Source organism: Caretta caretta, chromosome 5, assembly GCF_965140235.1.
Source record: "Caretta caretta isolate rCarCar2 chromosome 5, rCarCar1.hap1, whole genome shotgun sequence".
In the NCBI taxonomy this organism is placed as follows: Eukaryota; Metazoa; Chordata; order Testudines; family Cheloniidae; genus Caretta; species Caretta caretta.
Genome location: NC_134210.1, coordinates 45397745 through 45417784, shown reverse-complemented (window position 1 = coordinate 45417784; position 20040 = coordinate 45397745). Strand labels below are relative to the sequence as shown.

At 39.2% G+C, this 20040-nt stretch overlaps 1 protein-coding gene across 1 annotated transcript in view; it reads right to left on the bottom strand.

Moving 5' to 3' along the window:
• Positions 1–7224: 7224 nt before the first annotated feature.
• Positions 7225–20040, bottom strand: part of HOMER1 (homer scaffold protein 1) — a 146706-nt gene continuing 133890 nt past the window's right edge. Inside the window, exons 8-9 of the mRNA XM_048849378.2 lie at positions 19866–19946; positions 7225–10482 (exon numbers count right to left, since the gene is read on the bottom strand). Of these exons, the coding sequence (XP_048705335.1) occupies positions 10294–10482; positions 19866–19946 (270 nt within the window). The 3' untranslated portion in view covers positions 7225–10293. The remainder of the gene's footprint in view (positions 10483–19865; positions 19947–20040) is intronic.

The window sequence follows — 20040 nt, the reverse complement described above, 5'->3', positions numbered from 1 at the left end:
CACCATCCTCCAGATCATTTATGAAGATATTGAACAAAACCGGCCCCAGGACCGACCCTTGGGGCACTCCACTTGATACCGGCTGCCAACTAGACATGGAGCCATTGATAACTACCCGTTGAGCCCGACAATCTAGCCAGCTTTCTACCCACCTTGTAGTGCATTCATCCAGCCCATACTTCCTTAACTTGCTGACAAGAATACTGTGGGAGACCGTGTCAAAAGCTTTGCTAAAGTCAAGAAACAATACATCCACTGCTTTCCCTTCATCCACAGAACCAGTAATCTCATCATAGAAGGCGATTAGATTAGTCAGGCATGACCTTCCCTTGGTGAATCCATGCTGGCTGTTCCTGATCACTTTCCTCTCATGCAAGTGCTTCAGGATTGATTCTTTGAGGACCTGCTCCATGATTTTTCCAGGGACTGAAGTGAGGCTGACTGGCCTGTAGTTCCCAGGATCCTCCTTCTTCCCTTTTTTAAAGATTGGCACTACATTAGCCTTTTTCCAGTCATCCGGGACTTCCCCGGTTCGCCACGAGTTTTCAAAGATAATGGCCAATGGCTCTGCAATCACAGCCGCCAGTTCCTTCAGCACTCTCGGATGCAACTCGTCCGGCCCCATGGACTTGTGCACGTCCAGCTTTTCTAAATAGTCCCTAACCACCTCTATCTCCACAGAGGGCTGGCCATCCCTTCCCCATTTTGTGATGCCCAGCGTAGCAGTCTGGGAGCTGACCTTGTTAGTGAAAACAGAGGCAAAAAAAGCATTGAGTACATTAGCTTTTTCCACATCCTCTGTCACTAGTTTGCCTCCCTCATTCAGTAAGGGGCCCACACATTCCTTGGCTTTCTTCTTGTTGCCAACATACCTGAAGAAACCCTTCTTGTTACTCTTGACATCTCTGGCTAGCTGCAGCTCCAGGTGCGATTTGGCCCTCCTGATAACATTCCTACATGCCCGAGCAATATTTTTATACTCTTCCCTGGTCATATGTCCAACCTTCCACTTCTTGTAAGCTTCTTTTTTATGTTTAAGATCCGCTAAGATTTCACCATTAAGCCAAGCTGGTCGCCTGCCATATTTACTATTCTTTCGACTCATTGGGATGGTTTGTCCCTGTAACCTCAACAGGGATTCCTTGAAATACAGCCAGCTCTCCTGGACTCCTTTCCCCTTCAAGTTAGTCCCCCAGGGGATCCTGGCCATCCGTTCCCTGAGGGAGTCAAAGTCTGCTTTCCTGAAGTCCAGGGTCCGTATCGTGCTGCTTACCTTTCTTCCCTGTGTCAGGATCCTGAACTCAACCAACTCATGGTCACTGCCTCCCAGATTCCCATCCACTTTTGCTTCCCCCACTAATTCTACCCGGTTTGTGAGCAGCAGGTCAAGAAAAGCGCCCCCCCAGTTGGCTCCTCTAGCACTTGCGCCAGGAAATTGTCCCCTACGCTTTCCAAAAACTTCCTGGATTGTCTATGCACCGCTGTATTGCTCTCCCAGCAGATATCAGGAAAATTAAAGTCACCCATATATATATAATTTTTTCACACTTACTATAAATAATCTGACATCTGAATGAGACTCAGACCCTGGATAGATAAACTAAATGTCATAGAGGACACTAACCACTGTTCTGAGACATTGTGATATTAAAGCTTTGGGAGTTTAGGATTCCCTAGATGCAGACCTCATATACTCCTAGCCAACAATGGCAATACAAGAGTAAGTGAAGTTGATGAGGCCGGATGTGCTTATAACTATCACTGAGTCCACAACTAGCATAGATCAAACTTCTTGACAAAAGATTTCCACTAGAAAATAATTTTGTAGAAATCAAAACAGTTCAGGGGATCATTTAATGAAACTTTGAAAAGTAAATAGCTTTGACTTGTTTAATGTCAACATTTTACTTAATAAAATACTAACTTTGAAACAAATGTAATCTATAAATACAATCTTCAGAATGATTTGACATCCTGTTTCAATGATCCTGGCTTGATTTTTTTTTTTTTTTTTACTTTCTGTGAAGTTTTGACTTTTTCTTCCAATTTGGAACAAAAACCAATGTTAGAATTTTCCATGGAATGGAAATTCTCTTTTCCAATCACCTCTGCCTATCCACTAGCCTAGACTATCCATCAGGCTATCAGAAGACTAACCCAGGAGTTCACAGAGCCATAAATACAATCAGGGTGGGGGTATGTTCTCACTAACTTTCTCTCATAGGGGTGATGTTCTTCCCAACTTTGCCGGATAAGTAAAAAATGAGTCAGGTCTGTTCCCCACTCCTCTGCTATCCGAAGAGGACAGCACTGGGAAAAGGAGGTGAATGGAAACACCAGGAGGAAGAGAGGAGAAAAGGTTAATACAGCCTGGGGAAGGGAGAGTATGAGGGTGGATAAGAAGAGCCTTTGGAATGACACTATGGAGGGATTGGTGAGGGAGCGAAGAGGTGAGTCTAGGGAGAGGTCTAGAAGGAGAAAGTGAAGAGCAAAGCAAGGAGGCAAAAAGCCTGAGTGAGGAGACTATTTGGGTGGGGCGGGGTGGGGGGAAGAGCATGAACCTGTACATGAGAGAGAAAGGGGAGAGTACAGAAATTAGGATCAGGGAACACCAAAGAGTGCAAAGGAGAAGAGAGGGAGAGTGTGAAAACTTGAAGGAAGGAGAGACAGAACAAAAGGAAAGAAAGATACGGGAAAAGAAAAGAAAGGAACAATTATCACACAATACAGAACCATACTGAAGGCTGCATGGATAATCAGATTTTTAAATTCAGATTAGATTTATTTAATACATTTTTTAAAAAACGCAACCTGTGTTGAAGCCTAAACTTACTATAATTATTAAAATGATTTAGATTAAATAAATAATACCCTTCAAGCATTATGTTTGCTGCCAAAGTTTTCAAGAAAGTCAAGCTACTGAACTGCTGGAAGTTACTGGTTAATCACCTGGAAGCAGAGTCTGCTGAACTGCTAAACCAGCTTTTGACAGCAATAGCCTCTTGTAAAGGTGTAGGGAGAATATTTTCTTCATTGAGTTTACTCAACTAGTTCAGCTCAATAACTAGTTCACTCAAAGTTAATAAACTTACTGGGAACTGAAAAAGCAGGAAAGCTTGTTTTATTCTTGCAATCTATCAACAGCAACAACTAGCTGTGAGACAATGAGATCTGCTAATTCTAAAATCACACAATGAGATCTGCTAATTCTAAAATCACACAATGAGATCTGCTAATTCTAAAATCTTGAAGGACATGGCGACCAGAAGCAATCAGTTCAGTTCACTAACTACATATAATACTTTGCTTGTTTAGTAATTGTTTGCAGTGTCTTAGCTGTGTTGGTCCCAGGTTACGACAGTGACAAGGTGGGTGAGGTAATATCGTTTATTGAACCAGCTTCTGCTGGTGGAAGGGACAAACTTTTGACCTACACAGAACTCTGCATCTCTGTGTAGCTCAAAAGCTTGTCCCTTCCACGAACAGAAGTTGGTCTAATAAAAGATATTAAACAACATAGGTCAGGTAATAAGTCAGTTTCAATGCAAAACATGTTTGGATAAATGGTTTTTCTTACGTACCAAATAAAAAGTACTTTTCTTTTTTTTAAAGATTTTATGAAAATTTTAATTGAATTCTAATTTTCATCCAAATACACAAATCATGAGTAAAACATGATCAGCTAGTAAATAAATGCATTATTCACCATTTTTTCTAAGAATAAACATGTAAAAATTAAGAATCTGAATAAATATAAATTAAGCCCTATAACTGCTTCCATAAATGTATATAGACACACTATATCCTCCTAGTTAGTTTAAAAAAAACAAACCAATTTTAGTGTGAAGGGTATATTCAGTTGCAAATCAACCTTTTTTTACTGGTTACCTACCAGTGGGAATCAACCTCTCGTTAGGAAAATAACTAAAATTAAAAATGCACAACAAGATTAAAATCAATTTTTTAAATCATGATTAAAATCAGTGATGAAAATCAATCCTCTCTGAGTAAAACAGACTGAAAAAGGCATAGAAAAAAACAAAGTGAGAAAGAAAAAACAAATACAAGGGCGATAAAGTAAAATTTTAAGAAGTTTTTATGTAATAGTGTGATGCAGAAATGATAGAACAAAGACGTCTATGTGGTTATTTATTACTTTTTAAAGGGTGCAATAAAATATGCCGTGGGAAGAGAAATTTGCCTAGGTTGCGTCCTGGCTGCCAATTCTGCTTCTCCCTTTTAGTTGCTGGTGAACAAAATTCTCCCTCCTGGTCTCTCTCAATTTTTTTCTGTGGCTGCATGTATATGTATATACAAAACACACAAGAGCAGAATGAGGGGACTGACATATACAAAAACCACCTCTGGGGAGCTAACGTAGAACTAGAAACAGATGCCTACAAAAAAAAAGTAACACAAAACTAAAGTTTTAGAGGCAACCCAGAAGAGCAGCTGCTGGAGACAAGAAAAGGACAGCATATTCAGACAGCCAGACCTGCATAGGGGATGGATGTGCTGTGTGTTTGTGGTGGGGGAGGGGCTTGGTTTCTTTGCATCTACATCTGCTGGTTGGAGGATATAATATCCTCTTACTAGGCAGGGATATCAGGAGGATTTTTCCCACCAAGATATTTCTCTTATCTGGGGATGAGTATCAGTTAATGGTCTGGGAATCTGAAAGGGTCTAGTCCAAATTTGGGGGGGGGGAGGGGGGAAGCACATTAACCTCTAAATGGCCCTAAATCCTGTCAAGGAAAATTTGATTTCCCATCCAGTGACAGATACTTTGTTAAGACTAGATTTTTTTTAAATCTTACCTGTTAATTGTGGCTCTATTTCTTCTCTCAGCATCTCGGTGTGTCCTTCATTTGTGAAGGTTCTGGAACCTCTGCATTAGCTTCTGAGGAGGCTGATGCTACCTGACCTACAGGAAGAATTTGTTCCTTATCAAAAATTCCCACATTCACAGAAGTGCAAGTTCTTTTCCACTAAAATATTCAGGTTGGTCTATCGCTTTGTGCGTAGTGGAAGCAGTGCTTAACAGGTATTGAAAATCCTGGATAAACAACTGGAGGAGGTTTCTGCCAGTGGATCATCTTAAACTACCCAAAAATGTAAGGGAAGGGAAAAAATGAATCAATTAAAAAGCAATCTTCTGTCATGCTAATGGTGTGAGACATGGGTGGCCCACAGCTGCTGTGACACCAAAATAGCAGAGAGTATTTAGAGACTGTGAATGGCAAGACCACCACCAAAATACTTTCTGGATTTGTGGAGGCAGAAAGCCATGAGAAAATGGGGTTTGCGGGTACCAGGGTTCTCAATGTATTTATAAAATATATTCCATACTGAAGTATGTTTGATACTGCTCTTGGGATCCCTGGCTGTATGACTCTTCCTCCTGGCACACCCTTTTGCAGTGAGTTTCTCCAGCTAGTTTGGATGCACCCAAAGTTAGAGTGGCATGAGAAATTTGGAAAGCGGTGCCTTTTTCATGAACCTGCTGTTGCAGATCTCCACTTCAGAAGTTGTATATCCTGCTTTGAAAGCTATGAAATGTCAATTTCTAAGCTGTGACATGTGACAGATTCTCTATGAGAAAGCTCTCAGGATTCTTTTACATTCTAAAATATTTTTTAAACCTGTGCTTTTTTCTGTCTCCATAAACTAAATGATCTAAAATAACATCAAGATCCAGATATACTGGTCTATCCAAGCTCATCTTTATTCAAGATTGGACCATGAACTGCAAATGTAGCTTTAAATCACATATATGTTCTCCTGATCCCAGGGCTGGCTGCCCATATCCCAAAGGGTCATTCTGGCAGCTAGGACATATTGGTTCCCCAGTCTCCTTTGCTTTATGCCAAGACTTGAGCAGAGTGAGGAGCACAGGAACCACTATTCCACCTATGGATTGCCCTACACATGTGGGCTCCCCAGGTAGACAATTATGCCAGCTTACCAGTTCCTTTACACTGCCAGAGCAGTGGAAAGTAGCTGAATTAGGAGCCAAGATCTAGCCCACAGACTCTACTCACTATCTTGTATTTAACATAGTGGGTCAAATTAAACTCTGATGTTAATTGAGTAAATCCAGGGGTTTGTTTTATTAAGCAGGACTAGGAATTTTTAAAATATTATTCAGCGATAAAGTCCCAGCTTTGTACCATTGAGAGTTGGTGCATGGATGTATTATTGTCAGAAAAAGCTCAACCAACCAATCAGAACATTGCTTTGCACAATCCAGAGCCTTGTTTAGAGAAAACAAGTGCATAATTGCATGTCTAATTGGCATAATCAGTTACTGAGAGTGCATACACCTCTAGCCCAAGTGGGCTTGATTTTTTTAAAATTACTCCTCAATGTTCAGAGCTGTACTCTAATCAGATTGACATTTGGCCCTATTCTAAGGTAATGACAAGTAAAGTAGTCAATATATTCTTAATGCTAATGGGCCAGACTTTGCAAGATAGAGAATGACCAGGAAGGATTTCAGCCTTTTTCTCCTTTGCCTCCCACCCTGAATTTGTGACAATAGCTGATGCAGATTTTGCATTTGACTCTGTAACTACCTCCCTCAAAGAATATGATGCATAAAGGAAGGACATTGTTCAATAGCCTCTTCAGCACAGAAACAGAGAACATGAGGATGGAACCAACTGAGGTTCACCCATTTACTCAAGTTAAACTTAGATTTAACCCTTAATTGATAGGCTGGAGAAGGAAAAGGCGTGAAAAAAGAAAACTTTCCATGGCTGGCAACTGAAGGAGGAAAACCAAAAATATTTTCCCTCAGTTGATGCATTCTTATCCACTCTCTTTTCTTATTAAAAATTTACTTTATTAAAAAAAGAATTATCTTCTCCAAATGCCACCATCACAATATTAGTCACAACCACCACTTCCTTACATTCAGTTTCAATTATATCTGTGTATTCACTACGCTAAACTACTTCTTACCTGAAATGTGTGCTTCTTTGAGATTTTATAACAATTAATTATTCCGTATCCTTCCCTGTACCATGCAAAGTCCACTGTTGATGAATTATTTTTGTTTTCCTTTCCAGTTTTCTTGGAAGTTTGCTGAGAGCAGGAAATCATGGCCTATATTACAGCTGACAGATTTTAATACGTCAGTACAGAAGAATACAACTTTGGGATCATTCCAGCATACGGATTACGAGAGAGACACTCCAAAAACTAACTTTCCAGACGGGGATGTACTTATAAAACCTTTTATGTCAAAGTCAGGATTTCACAACATGACACGCCAATGCAAAATCCAGTAGCACCTGAAGGATTAAGGTAACTGCTGCCATCACTTGCACACTTTTTAATACTTGAAAAAGTTTTAAGAAAAAAATAAAGAGAAAAAGTACATTCTCCAGAGAACAGCAAGTGTATTTCAAAATAAAAATTATATTTTTTTTCTTTTTCTTGTTGGGGTTTTTTTTCCATCTTTTTTTTAAACAAGACTCCATAGTTGTCATATAACAAGTTATACACAATGTGATTGCTCTCCTCTCCTGTGTAGGTTCTTGTTCACATTTTCAGGCTACAGTACCCAACATTGTTTTCTGGCATACATATTCCCACAGTTTTATCTAAAGTTAGATACAATGTATAATACCTGTCTCTGGGGAAAAATTAATGTTTCAAATATCTTAATACAGAAGTGGAGAGGCTACAGTAGGTATCACCACCTAATTATGAACTTTAGATTACAATTTCTATACACTCACCTACTGAAAATGAACATTTAAAATATTCTTACAATAAGATTTTATTTATATGTGCACTTATGTCCACCTTATCCCATATCCATGTTTGACGACTATTTTGGGAATTCAAAGGTGCAGCCCTCAATAGATTGCATTATTTTAAAAAATGAAATCAAGCATCTCTACTTTATGAGAAAAGAAATTTTCAAATATTATTTTCCAATTTTAAATTTAATTTCACTAGGAAAATATTAAAAATGTGCACATCTAAATTTTTTCCATGTACTATATATACATATGTGTATGTATGTATACATAAAAATACTCATGTAACACACATATACAAAAAAGTAAGTGGAAATATTTTTGTAAGTTATTTTCCCACATGTAAAGGATGACATTTTAAAAAATTCTGATAATATAATTTAAAATAATATCACATTTATTATCCTATCAACTTGCTATTGTTTCACCTTTTACTTCCTCCTAATTAAGCCCATCCAGTTTTAATGGCCTTAATTCTCCTGGCACATAAACCAGTTTTAACCAGAGTAACTCCATTGACATCACTGAAGATTCTTCTGTTTAGACTGGTGTAAATCACAAGAGAATCAGGCCCAAATAGCTTAATATAAATTAAAACCTGGTGATTTCTGCTCACCTGATGAAGTTACCCATATCATCATCATTTAACATCCACCAAATAAAATATTTGTAACTCGCCACAGCAAGCTTTCAGCCATATGCACACTGAACTAAGTTTTTTTTCCCCTCTTAATAAATAAAATAGGTGAGAAAATACCCTAAAAATATGGAGGAAATGTAAATGATGTGTACAGTACATACGATATAATATATGATGGTTTAGTATTTGAACTTAACTGTTCTCCTGACTTGTCAGGGGAACCTGATAAATCACTTGTAAAGAAAAAATGATGATATTTTATAAACAAACCATGTATTTTCTCTCTTTCTAATGTAAATTAGAATGCGTGTATTATACATACAATACACACACACAAACCAGACCTACATTTTCTAGTTTTGAATAGCACTCTGTAAAAGTGGAGAAAATTGTCTGTTATACAAATTTAGTAATCATCTGGATTTTGTATTTAACATTCAAATTAATTTTGGGCACAAACAAAAACTCAGTGCATCTTGAGACTCTTGAGTCTGATACCCATTCATACATTTTTTTTAAAAAAACCCTCTCCAACATTGCAGGCAATTTATGGCAACAACATACTTTGATGCACTTCCCATTCAATAAGCAAACATATGACACTTGGCTTACCTTTCAATTACTTTTCTTAAAATCAATATATTATATAGAGAAATGCATGTTTGCCAAAAGTCTGTTAAAATTACATCAAAACAACTTTAAAACCCATTCACTGAGGATAAGTGAATTCAATTCCTCTTTTTAAACAACTATGTAACAGTTCAGTTGCCTGGCGTGGTTTCGATAAAATGTGGTGTGAAGAACTATACAGAGAAAACATGTCTCCATTTCAATTTGCTATGACTACACAGCTTCTAGAAACATTTCTCTTGGCTGGGCAGGTTCAATGCAAAGGTAATCCCCTTGTAATAGCTCTATATCCCTAACATGATCAATAAACAGTGTTCTCCACTAGGCATTATTACACAAAACTGAAATGCACTGATCATTCAGAAAAGATTTCTTGCAAAATAGACTAATAAAACATCTTCAAGTAACTGCACATTCTAATTATATTTGATGTTTAATAAGGCCAGACAATAAATGACTGGCTACCTATATTTATCTGTGCATGTCAAATTTTAAATTTAAAAGTATTTTTTTCTGAGGAACTCACCTGCCTTCATTGGTTGACTTTAAAATGTATAATAAAATGGGAGACAGGATCTCATTGTAAATACATGGAAATAATATGGAAAGTAAACCATACACTGGACAATATTATAGAACACCAGAGTGAACTTCATAAAGAAATACAGTATCTTCCAGTATAAAAAAAAGGAAGAACTCTATACAAGCAGTTCTATTAACTATGTTTCAATTAAAGATGCAATTCTCTCTCACTCCTGGCAAGAATTAATTGGTAATGGCACTGTTTCTCAACAGTGCAAAGTATCCTGAGAAATTATTAAGATTACAACAAAAGACAGGGCTGTCATCACTAAGTTTTTGCACAAAACACATCAATTAGATATCTTAAATAAAAAAAGCAGATAATCTACATTGTGTCTAACACAAAAAGGGGATGTGACCTGGGACACTGCTAATTCTTCCACTGGCTAATAATCAGAAAATCATTGCATTCAATTACTGTTAATATCTTTCTTCAAGTTATTTATGGCCAATAATATACATGGAGGTAATTTGTAATTCAAGTGTTTTCTTTTTCAACTAGCTACAAGATGATTTCTAAATTTTACATTGAAATATACTATTCAAATTTAAAATAGGCCCTCTTGGAGGAGCATTTTTCTAATTTTGTGCAACTTTGATGCAGAGCCCAACAAAGTCCTATGAAGAGAGACAGTGCATCTTTAAGATGATTGGCACTGAAATCCCATTTCTTTAGCTGCATTCTATTAGCTTGGCCAGGTTATCTCGTAATTCTGTTAGTTCAAAGATTTTTCCATCAAGAATTTCTAAAAGTGTCTTCAAGTTATTGCGAAAAGCTTCTTGCTCATTCTGACTTTTCTCCAGACGTTGCTCTAGGTCAGACAGCTGCCCTTCCAGGTCCTTGTTTCGAATTTCTACTTCCTTCAGAGAAAACATGTAATATGTTAATGTACTGTTTATAAATAGAATGTAGTTTTCTCTTTCTGCTGTCATTCATGTATGTCTTAGTTAATATGTTTAAAAGACCACAATTAAATTATTTGCAATCTTTCAGTTACAGCTAACTAAAAAACCAGTTTTTTGTAAAAGGACAATGAGGAGTTTGAAAAAATACTATCTTTCTTTTATCTTCTCAGTAAAACATCCAAGGGAGAGGACATTTGGAATGGAGTGATAAAATTATATAGCCACTGAGTGCCATATTGAATGCAAGACATTAACTGAAGTAAATTTGCTATTGTTTCGGATATATAAATATGCTACTTACTAAAAGTGGCTTCTCAAGGGATTATTTTAATCTTAGCCATTCTCCATTTTAGAATACATAGGACACACTCCCCACTAAATAAAAAGAATGATCTTATATCTTAGACATTACTTCATGTGTGATTGAATACTATCCCACTATAAACCCACTGTATATGCTATTTCACACTACACACTGACCTATATAGAGTAAGACTAATATCAAGAAAAGGAGTACTTGTGGCACCTTAGAGACTAACCAATTTATTTGAGCATGAGCTTTCGTGAGCTACAGCTCACTTCATCAGATGAAGTGAGCTGTAGCTCACGAAAGCTCATGCTCAAATAAATTGGTTAGTCTCTAAGGTGCCACAAGTACTCCTTTTCTTTTTGCGAATACAGACTAACACGGCTGTTCCTCTGAAACTAATATCAAGGTCAAGGTAACTGTAAGAATGTATAAACAATAACAAAATACTAATTACGTCTTTTATTTTACTGAAATATACATTTCAGAGCTTATCTCTGTTCCTGGGAGCTATGTGAGGACAGTTTCTGAGCTGCCATACATAGAAGCTGTTCCAATATAACAGTGGGTAGGAGGGGAGACAGTGTGCCTGCATGTCAAATGCAGCTCAAGGGGAATTACACCATGGCAAATGTCTTTTCTCATCTTTAAGGCAGAGGAGCAGCCCAAAGTTGCTATAGGCCACAGAACATGATGCTGCTCAAATCCAGGCTATTGGATCAAGATGCAGAACTGTATGCTTGGACCTCTAATCTCTGTGGGTCACGTATTAAAGAGGAGGGCAGCTATAATAAGCTCCATTTTATGCAAATTGCATGCTGCCCTTGGGCTCCTGACAAGTTATCAACATGAGCCTCATTTGTGTCTGGTGTAGCTTATTGTTATTTGAGTATGTCTCAATTTTAAATTTCAATTATTTAAAAACTGCATGGAGAGGGTTTATATAATATACCGTCTACAATGAAAAACAGTTTTCAGGAAACAGACAAGAAACATTATTTATATATTTATTTATAAACATTTTTTCATCGTTTTGTGGGCTACTTGGACTTTCCCGTTTCTCCCTTCTCCCAGAAACCCAGCTGCCCTTTCAGTAGAACTCTGTGACAGAACAGTCACTTTCAACTCAGTCGCATTTTATCAAATTAAATTTGAAACATTTAATAGTTCCAATATTAGGTTTTGTGATGACTGGTTTCAAGCTGCTGCTGAAAAGCACTTTGAGAATGGGTCAATTTACAGTGGTGACTTTTTCTCCTTCTGTGTGTCCTTCTCTCCCCTGCAGCTGCCTGCATTCACCACCTCCCCTCTGCACTGCCTGTTACCATTTCCCCCGCAACTACTTAACCTAATGACTGTAAATAAATTGGTTAGTCTCTAAGGTGCCACAAGTACTCCTTTTCTTTTTGCGAATACAGACTAACACGGCTGTTACTCTGAAACCTGACTGTACTAATGTTTTCCATTGACATGGGCCCAGCCATATCAGTGGGAGCTGGACAAGGACAATAAGAACCCATTTATGATGGGGCAGCTTTATGCTGACCGAGTGGCTCAAAGCTACCCTAAAGTCAATGTAATCAGTTTCTCACTGCACAGGGAAATCCTTGTGTGGTACAGATAACTGTATTAGCTCCTACACCATCCCACCTCTTGACGACTGGTCACAGGCTGAAACTGGGCGAAAGGTGATGCGGCGAAAGCCCCGCAAGGCCCAAAGAACAGCCCTGGAGCATGTGGGCCAGAAAGCCACAGGATCAGGGAATCACAGAGGAGGCTTAAAACCACACTTACATGAATGCACTGCAACCCACCCTAGGTGAGCATGTGGTCATGGGTTACATTAAAGTTAAACTGGAACCCTGTGCTTGCTTTTCATTTGTAAACAGATGTGTGTTCAAAAATCTTAACAAATCACTGGGTTTTGATTACTGTGTCTTGTACAAAACCCTATGAGTAGGACTTTCCCCTTGCTCTTGGAGTCCACAGCAGAGTGCTTTAGGCCATTTATAACTGAATACGATAGTTCTGGAAATACTTAGAAGGGAGAATTGACTGAAAAAGATTTATTTTTACTGAATGGCATTGGGTGGAACAATTCGCATTGCTTTATAGGCACCTATTATTACTAGATATGTAAGAATTGCCATAACAAAACAGACCAATTGTCCATCTTTGAATCCATACCTGTGCTAAATTCTATTGCCCTGCTCTTTCGTGTTTACAGCTGTACTGTGAAGTGTGTAAAATTGTACCAAATTACACGTAAATGATTACACAAATGCAATGCAGTAAAGAATCAGGCCCCCTTTGTCCAGATCATCAGTGACATATGCCTAAAAAGAAAGCGTAACTCTTTAAAATTTTCTTAGCTGCACAATGTCTATTTCTTCTTTCCAAAGCAGAACTGATTGCTGCTCTTTCTCCTCTTCTTTTTCTGACCTCCTGGCAGAGCCCCTTCTCCATTTCCCAATGCTACATGCAGTGGGGTGTCTTCCTTAACCCCAAGATCTTAAAATGCTGTAAGCAGGGAGGGCAAGAGGATGTACTAGAACATTTTTAATTTCTAATGATATTAATATAGATGGATGTGTGAATATCATCTAAATATTAGTACCCCTGAATATGTACATCATCCAGGTCTAAATAATGGCTGATTTGCCTATATCTAATATTGAACACCTTCCTCAGTCTAGTCCACTGTCCAATTGCTCTTAAAAAATTAGGAATTTTTATCTAATATCTAGCATAAGCATTCCTTTCCTTACTGTGTCCTTGTTCCAATATCTTCTTAGAATATGAATACTTTCTTTCTTTCATTTAAATTATCTTGTGGGTACTTACAGACTGTATTTATGTCCCTTTCTTGTCTTCTCTTTTCTAAACTATACACAATTAGCTCCCCAAATATTTCCTCATATATATTTTCCTCCAATTCTTGCATAATTTTTGATTTCCTTCTTTGTATTTAGTATACTTACTAACCTGCAGGAAACAGAATTGCATGCAATATTCCAGCTCCTGTTGCAGAAGGGTTATGGAAAATGTTATCTCCCTAGCTTTACATACAACCTTCCTATATATACACCCCCAAGAATAGCACTAGCATTTTTGGCCCAGGTATTGCCCTGCAAGTTCATAGGTTTCAGAGTAGCAGCTATGTTAGTCTGTATCCACAAAAAGAAAAGGAGTACTTGTGGCACCTTAGAGACTAATCAATTTATTTGACCGTAAATAAGATACTGAAGTGAGCTGTAGCTCATGAAAGCTTATGCTCAAATAAATTTGTTAGTCTCTAAGGTGCCACAAGTACTCCTTTTCTTTTTGCAAGTTCATAGTTAGTTTAGTATCTACTATTACAACTAGGTCTTTCTCACACTTGTTGCCTTCTAGATAGCTATGTCTCTCCGTTCCTATCTGTAGGTATGAGATTTAACTTTATTAGTAATGAATCTCATCTTGTTATAATCAACTCACTCTTCTGATCTCTCCAGGTCCATTTGCAGCTATATTCTCTCCTGTGTTTTTGAGCTCCTCCTATAATGGTATTGTGCTTAATTTTTTTATAATATATTTTTCATTTCGAATAAAAATGTCACACAACAAATAGTGTTTGTTGTTTACATGATAATAAAGTCCTGTGGGTCTTGTGCAAGGTATGTAGTAAACAGATCAGAATTAAATATACATGTTTTGAGTAAAAGCTATATTTATGAATCTGCTATTCTAATAAAGGAATACTTACTTATTGTGAGCTTATGTGATCATGGCTGATTGTGTATGCTTTCTCTACATTATTAATGAAAATATTAACTAACAAGGCTCCTAATACTTACCCCTCCACTGTGATAGCTTACTTGATACTGTTACCCATTGGAGTTCTTACCAGTAATGGATTACTCTCTGTTTCATTCCTGTTCATCAATAGATTTTTATCTAGTTGATATGCAGTACAACGTGATATACTTTATTTTATATAACCTTTTTTATACAAGCTGTATTTCAAAACATTTTAGAGGTACACAATACATTAAATTGAAAATAATAAAACAGAGAGAGAGGAGAGAAATGAAATGAGAGTTATGCAGAAAGGAGAAAAATCTGTTTTTAGATGAGATCTGAAAACAGAAGATAGATCAGAGAATCACAGAAATGAAGGGCTGGAAGGGACCTTGAGAAGTCACCAAGTCTAAACCCCTTTGCTGAGGCAGGATCAAGTAAACCTAGACCATCCCTGGCAGATGGTTGTCCAACTTGTTCTTAAAAACTTCCAAAGATGGAGATTCCACAATCTCCCTTCGAAGTCTATTCCAGAACAGAGCTACATCGTTAAAGCTTTTCTCCCAGCGCTGTAAAAAACCACCCCCACAAGGGGCGTAAGTACCAGTGCTGGGAGCGCGGCTCCCAGCGCTGGTGCACTGTCTACACTGCCACTTTACAGTGATGAAACTTGCAGCGCTCAGGGGGCTGCCGTGCCTGTGGACAGTCAATGTAAACAAAGTATCTCACGGCCCGCCACTGGATTACCCTGATGAGCCACATGTGGCAGGTTGCCCACCACTGCACTTGTTTGTTTTGAATTTCATCTTGTTGATTTCAGACTAATTCTCTAATGTGTCAAGGTCATTTTGAATTCTAATCCTGTCTTCAAAGTGCTTGCAACCCTTCCAGATTGGTGTCATCTCCAAATGTCATAAGCACATTCTCCACTCCATTATCTAAGTCATTAATAAAAATATTGAATAATACCAGACCCAGGACTGACTCCTCATAGAATCATACAAGATTAGGGTTGGAAGAGACTAGTCCAACCCGCTGATCAAAGCAGGACCAACCCCAACTAAATCATCCCGGCCAGGGCTTTGTCAAGTCGGGCCTTAAAAACCTTTAAGAATGGAGATTCCACCACCTCCCTAATTAACCCACTCCAGTGCTTCACCACCCTCCTAGTGAAATGTTTTTTCCTAATATCCAACCTAGACCTCCCCCCACTGCAACTTGAGACCACTGCTCCTTGTTCTGTCATCTGCCACCACTGAGAACAGCCGAGCTCCATCCTCTTTGGAACCCCCCTACAGGTAGCTGAAGGCTGCTATCAAATCCCTCCTCACTCTTCTCTTCTGCAGACTAAATAAGCCCAGTTCCCTCAGTCTCTTCTCATAAGTCATGTGCCCCAGCACCCAAATCATTTTCGTTGCCCTCTATTGGATTCTCTCCAATTTGTCCAAATCCTTTCTGTAGTGGGGGACCCAAAACTGGATGCAGTACTCCAGTTGTGGCCTCACCAGTGCCGAATAGAGGGGAATAATCACTTCCCTCGATCTGCTGGCAATGCTCCTATTAATGCAGCCCAGTATGCCGTTAGTCTTCTTGGCAACAAGGGCACACTGTTGACTCATATCCAGCTTCTTGTCCACTGTAATCCCCAGGTCCTTTTCTTCAGAACTGCCGCTTAGCCAGTCGGTCCCCAGCCTGTAGCGGTGCATGGGATTCTTCTGTCCTAAGTACAGGACTTTGCACTTGTCCTTGTTGAACCTCAGATTTCTTTTGGTCCAATCCTCCAATTTATTTAGGTCACTCTGGACCCTATCCCAACTCTCCAGCGTATCTACCTCTCACCCTAGTTTAGTGTCATCCACGAACTTGCTGAGGGTGCAATCCATCCCATCATCTAGATCATTAACGAAGATGTTGAACAAAACCGGCCCCAGGACTGACCCCTGGGGCACTCCTCTTGATACCGGCTGCCATCTAGACATCAAGCCATTGATCACTACCCGTTGAGCCCGACGACCTAGCCAGCTTTCTATCCATCTTATAGTTCATTCATCCAATCCATACCTGTTTAACTTGCTGGCAAGAATACCGTGGAAGATTGTATCAAAAGCTTTGCTAAAGTCACGATATATCACGTCCACCACTTTCCCCATATCCACAGAGCCACTTATCTTATCATAGAAGGCATTCAGGTTGGTAAGGCATGACTTGCCCATGGTGAATCCATGTTGACTGTTCCTGATCACCTTCCTCTCCTCGAAGTGCTTCAAAATGGATTCTTTGAGGACCTGCTCCATGATTTTTCCAGGGACTGAAGTCTGTAGTTCCCGATTCTCCTTCTTCTCTTTTTTAAAGATGGGCACTATACTTGCCTTTTTCCTATCATCCGGGACCTCCCCCGACTGCCACGAGTTTTCTGAGATAATGGTCAATGGCTCTACAATCACATCAGCCAACTCCCTCAGCACCTTTGGATGCATTAGATCCGGCCCCATGGACTTGTGCATGTCCAGCTTTTCTAAATAGTCCTTAACCTGTTCTTTCACCACTGAGGACTGTTCACCACCTCCTCATACTGTGCTGCCCAATGCAGCAGCCTGGGAGCTGACCTTGGCTGTGAAGACGAAGGGAAAACAAGCATTGAATACTTCAGCTTTTTCCACATCCTCTGTCACTAGACTGCCTCCCCAAGTTAGTAAGGGTTCCACACTTTCCCTGACCTTCTTCTTGTTTCTAACATACCTGTAGAAACCCTTCTTGTTACCCTTCACATCCCTTGCTAGCTGCAACTCCAATTGTGCTTTGGCTGGCTGAGTTTTGGAGACAAGGGATCCTTGGTCAAAAATGGCTGGGTCCTAAATGTGGCAGCATCCTAAATGTGGCAGGGGAGGAATTTAATTAGTCAGAGATGGCTGTATTCAGGAATTATCAAGCCATATAGAGTCAGATTATGGACTTTACAGACACCATTGCAGAAAGAAAAAAATAATAAAAATAGCCAAACTCACAGATGACAGGAGAGGTCCCTGAAGACTGGAGAAGGGCTAATATAGTGCCCATCTTTAAAAAGGGGGGAAAGGAGGAGCTGATGAACTATAGACCAGTCAGCCTGACTTCGATACCTGAGAGCAATGTATAAATCATTTGATTTGAGAATATCTGGAGGATGAAGAACAGTGGTGGGCAACCTGCGGCCCATGGGAATGATATAAGATTGGAGGGAGGTATTAAGTGGGGTTCCACAGGGATCTGTTCTGGATCTGGTGTTGTTTAACATCTTTATTAATGATCTGGATGTAGGTATAAAGAGCATGCTGATCAAGTTTGCAGATGACACAAAGCTGGGGAGGGGGTTGCCAACACTTTGGAGGCTAGAACTAAAATTCAAAGGGATCTTGATAAATTGGAGAACTGGGCTATAGACAACAAAATGAAATTCAACAAAGACAAATGTAAAGTGCTACAGGAAAGAAAAACCAAATGCACAAATATAAAAGGGGGCGGGGGGCTGGCTAACTGACTTGCTAGCAGCACTGCTGAGAAGGATCTGGGAGTTGTGGTGGATCACAACATCAATGTGTGTCAGCAATGCTGTTGCAAAAAAAGCAAATGCAATTTTAGGTTGCATTAACAGATGCATAGCATGCAAGACACAGGAGGTGACAGTACTGCTCTGCTTGGCACTGGTTAGGCCTCAGCTAGAGTAGTGTCCCATTTTAGTCACCAATTTATAAAAAGGATGTAGAGAAACTGGAAAGGATCCAGAGGCAAGTGACAAAGATGATCAAAGGGATGAAATGCAAGCCATATGTGAGCAAGGGCTGAAGTATGTTTAGTTTGAAAAAAAGAAGATTAAGGGGGACATGATAGCAGTCTCCAAATACTTGAAAGGCTGCCATAAAAAAGATGGAAAAGTTGTTCTCTTGCGCCACAGAGGGCAGGACAATAGGAAATGGGTTCAAACTACAGCACAGCAGATTTAGATTAAATCTCAGGAAAAACGTTCTAATTGTAAGAACAGTAGGACAATGGAACAGACTATGTAGGGAAGCTCTTTCACTGCAGGTTTTAGAAAGGAGACTGGATAGCCATCTGTCTTGGATGGTTTAGACACAACAAATCCTGCACCTTTGTAGGGGGATAGATTATATTATCCTTGCAGTCCCTTCTAATCCTATGGTTCTATGATTCTAACAGACACAGAAAAAGGCAATGCAAGCCTCTTCCTTGCCCTGTCTACACATTTAAATCTAGATCTGTAGGGACCTGTTCTAGGAATTAGATGTGGGCCCAAGAGACACAATTCAGATATGAATTTCAAAGCTCCTAAATTTTGGAGGTGTTTGAACACAGGGTATTAGTTAATGCCCATCTCTGCTCAAAATAAAAGAATAGTTCAGTCACCAACTACATCTGGGCTTCTGCCAAGTCTGCCATATGGTTTTCAGTTAAAGGGACAGACTGAGGTCACCAATTCATTTTACACAGGACTACTGAATTGTCAGACTAACAATTTTCAAATTGGGGCTAAATTTAAACTGATTTTGAAAGATGAAAGGCTGCATGTTCCATTTCCAATTTGCAGAGGCATTCAGCTCTAAAAACAAAACAAAATAAACACACCCCAGTAAGACCCCCAACCCAAATCCTGGGTTTAGAGACTCCTGAGAGAATGTTAAGAATTGTAAAGTTATTCAAACCAACAAGGAATAAAGAGATACTATATAAATGGACACTTTAAAATCAAATTTTATTACAGTACAGTTGCAATTTGATCTAGATTCATCCCAGTGTGTTCTAAATAACCTGATGAAGGCACTCAATGGCAGCAGGTCTGCCAGAAAGGCCTGAGAGAAGCCAAGTAGTGCTCAAAATGGGAAGAGAGTGGCCAGTGAAGGAAAGTGGCCAGAGAATGCATTAATGTGGTGCATCTCCTAAGCAGCTTCCACTACAGTAGCTTCTATGTGGAGCTCCAGCTGCAACTTAAAACTGCTCCCCTATGGAGCAGTTAGGTCAAATGGCCCAAGGGAGGGCAAATGGCAATTTGGTGTGAATTCCCCCTGGAGGACATGGGGTCCAGACTGGTTCATGGAGGCATAAATTGCACCTCTCTCTGCCAGTTTGGGTGAATCTAGCCAGGAAAAGATAAGCTGTGCATATGATAAATATAAGCGTCTGCCTACTGCCCATCTTCCTATAAAATATATACACATATACATATACACATATATACACACACTGTACTGATGCTTACCTGGAGCTTCTGGGTCAAAGCATCCCTCTGTGCCTGAAGCTCTCTGGCATTATCAATTTCTTGTTTCAATCTTTCTATTTCCTGAGGAAGGAAAAAACAATCCCTTTAACAACATTACCGGATCTTAACTCAGTGCAAATAAGCCACTTATTCTCTTCCAGGCCAAATCGTTCCA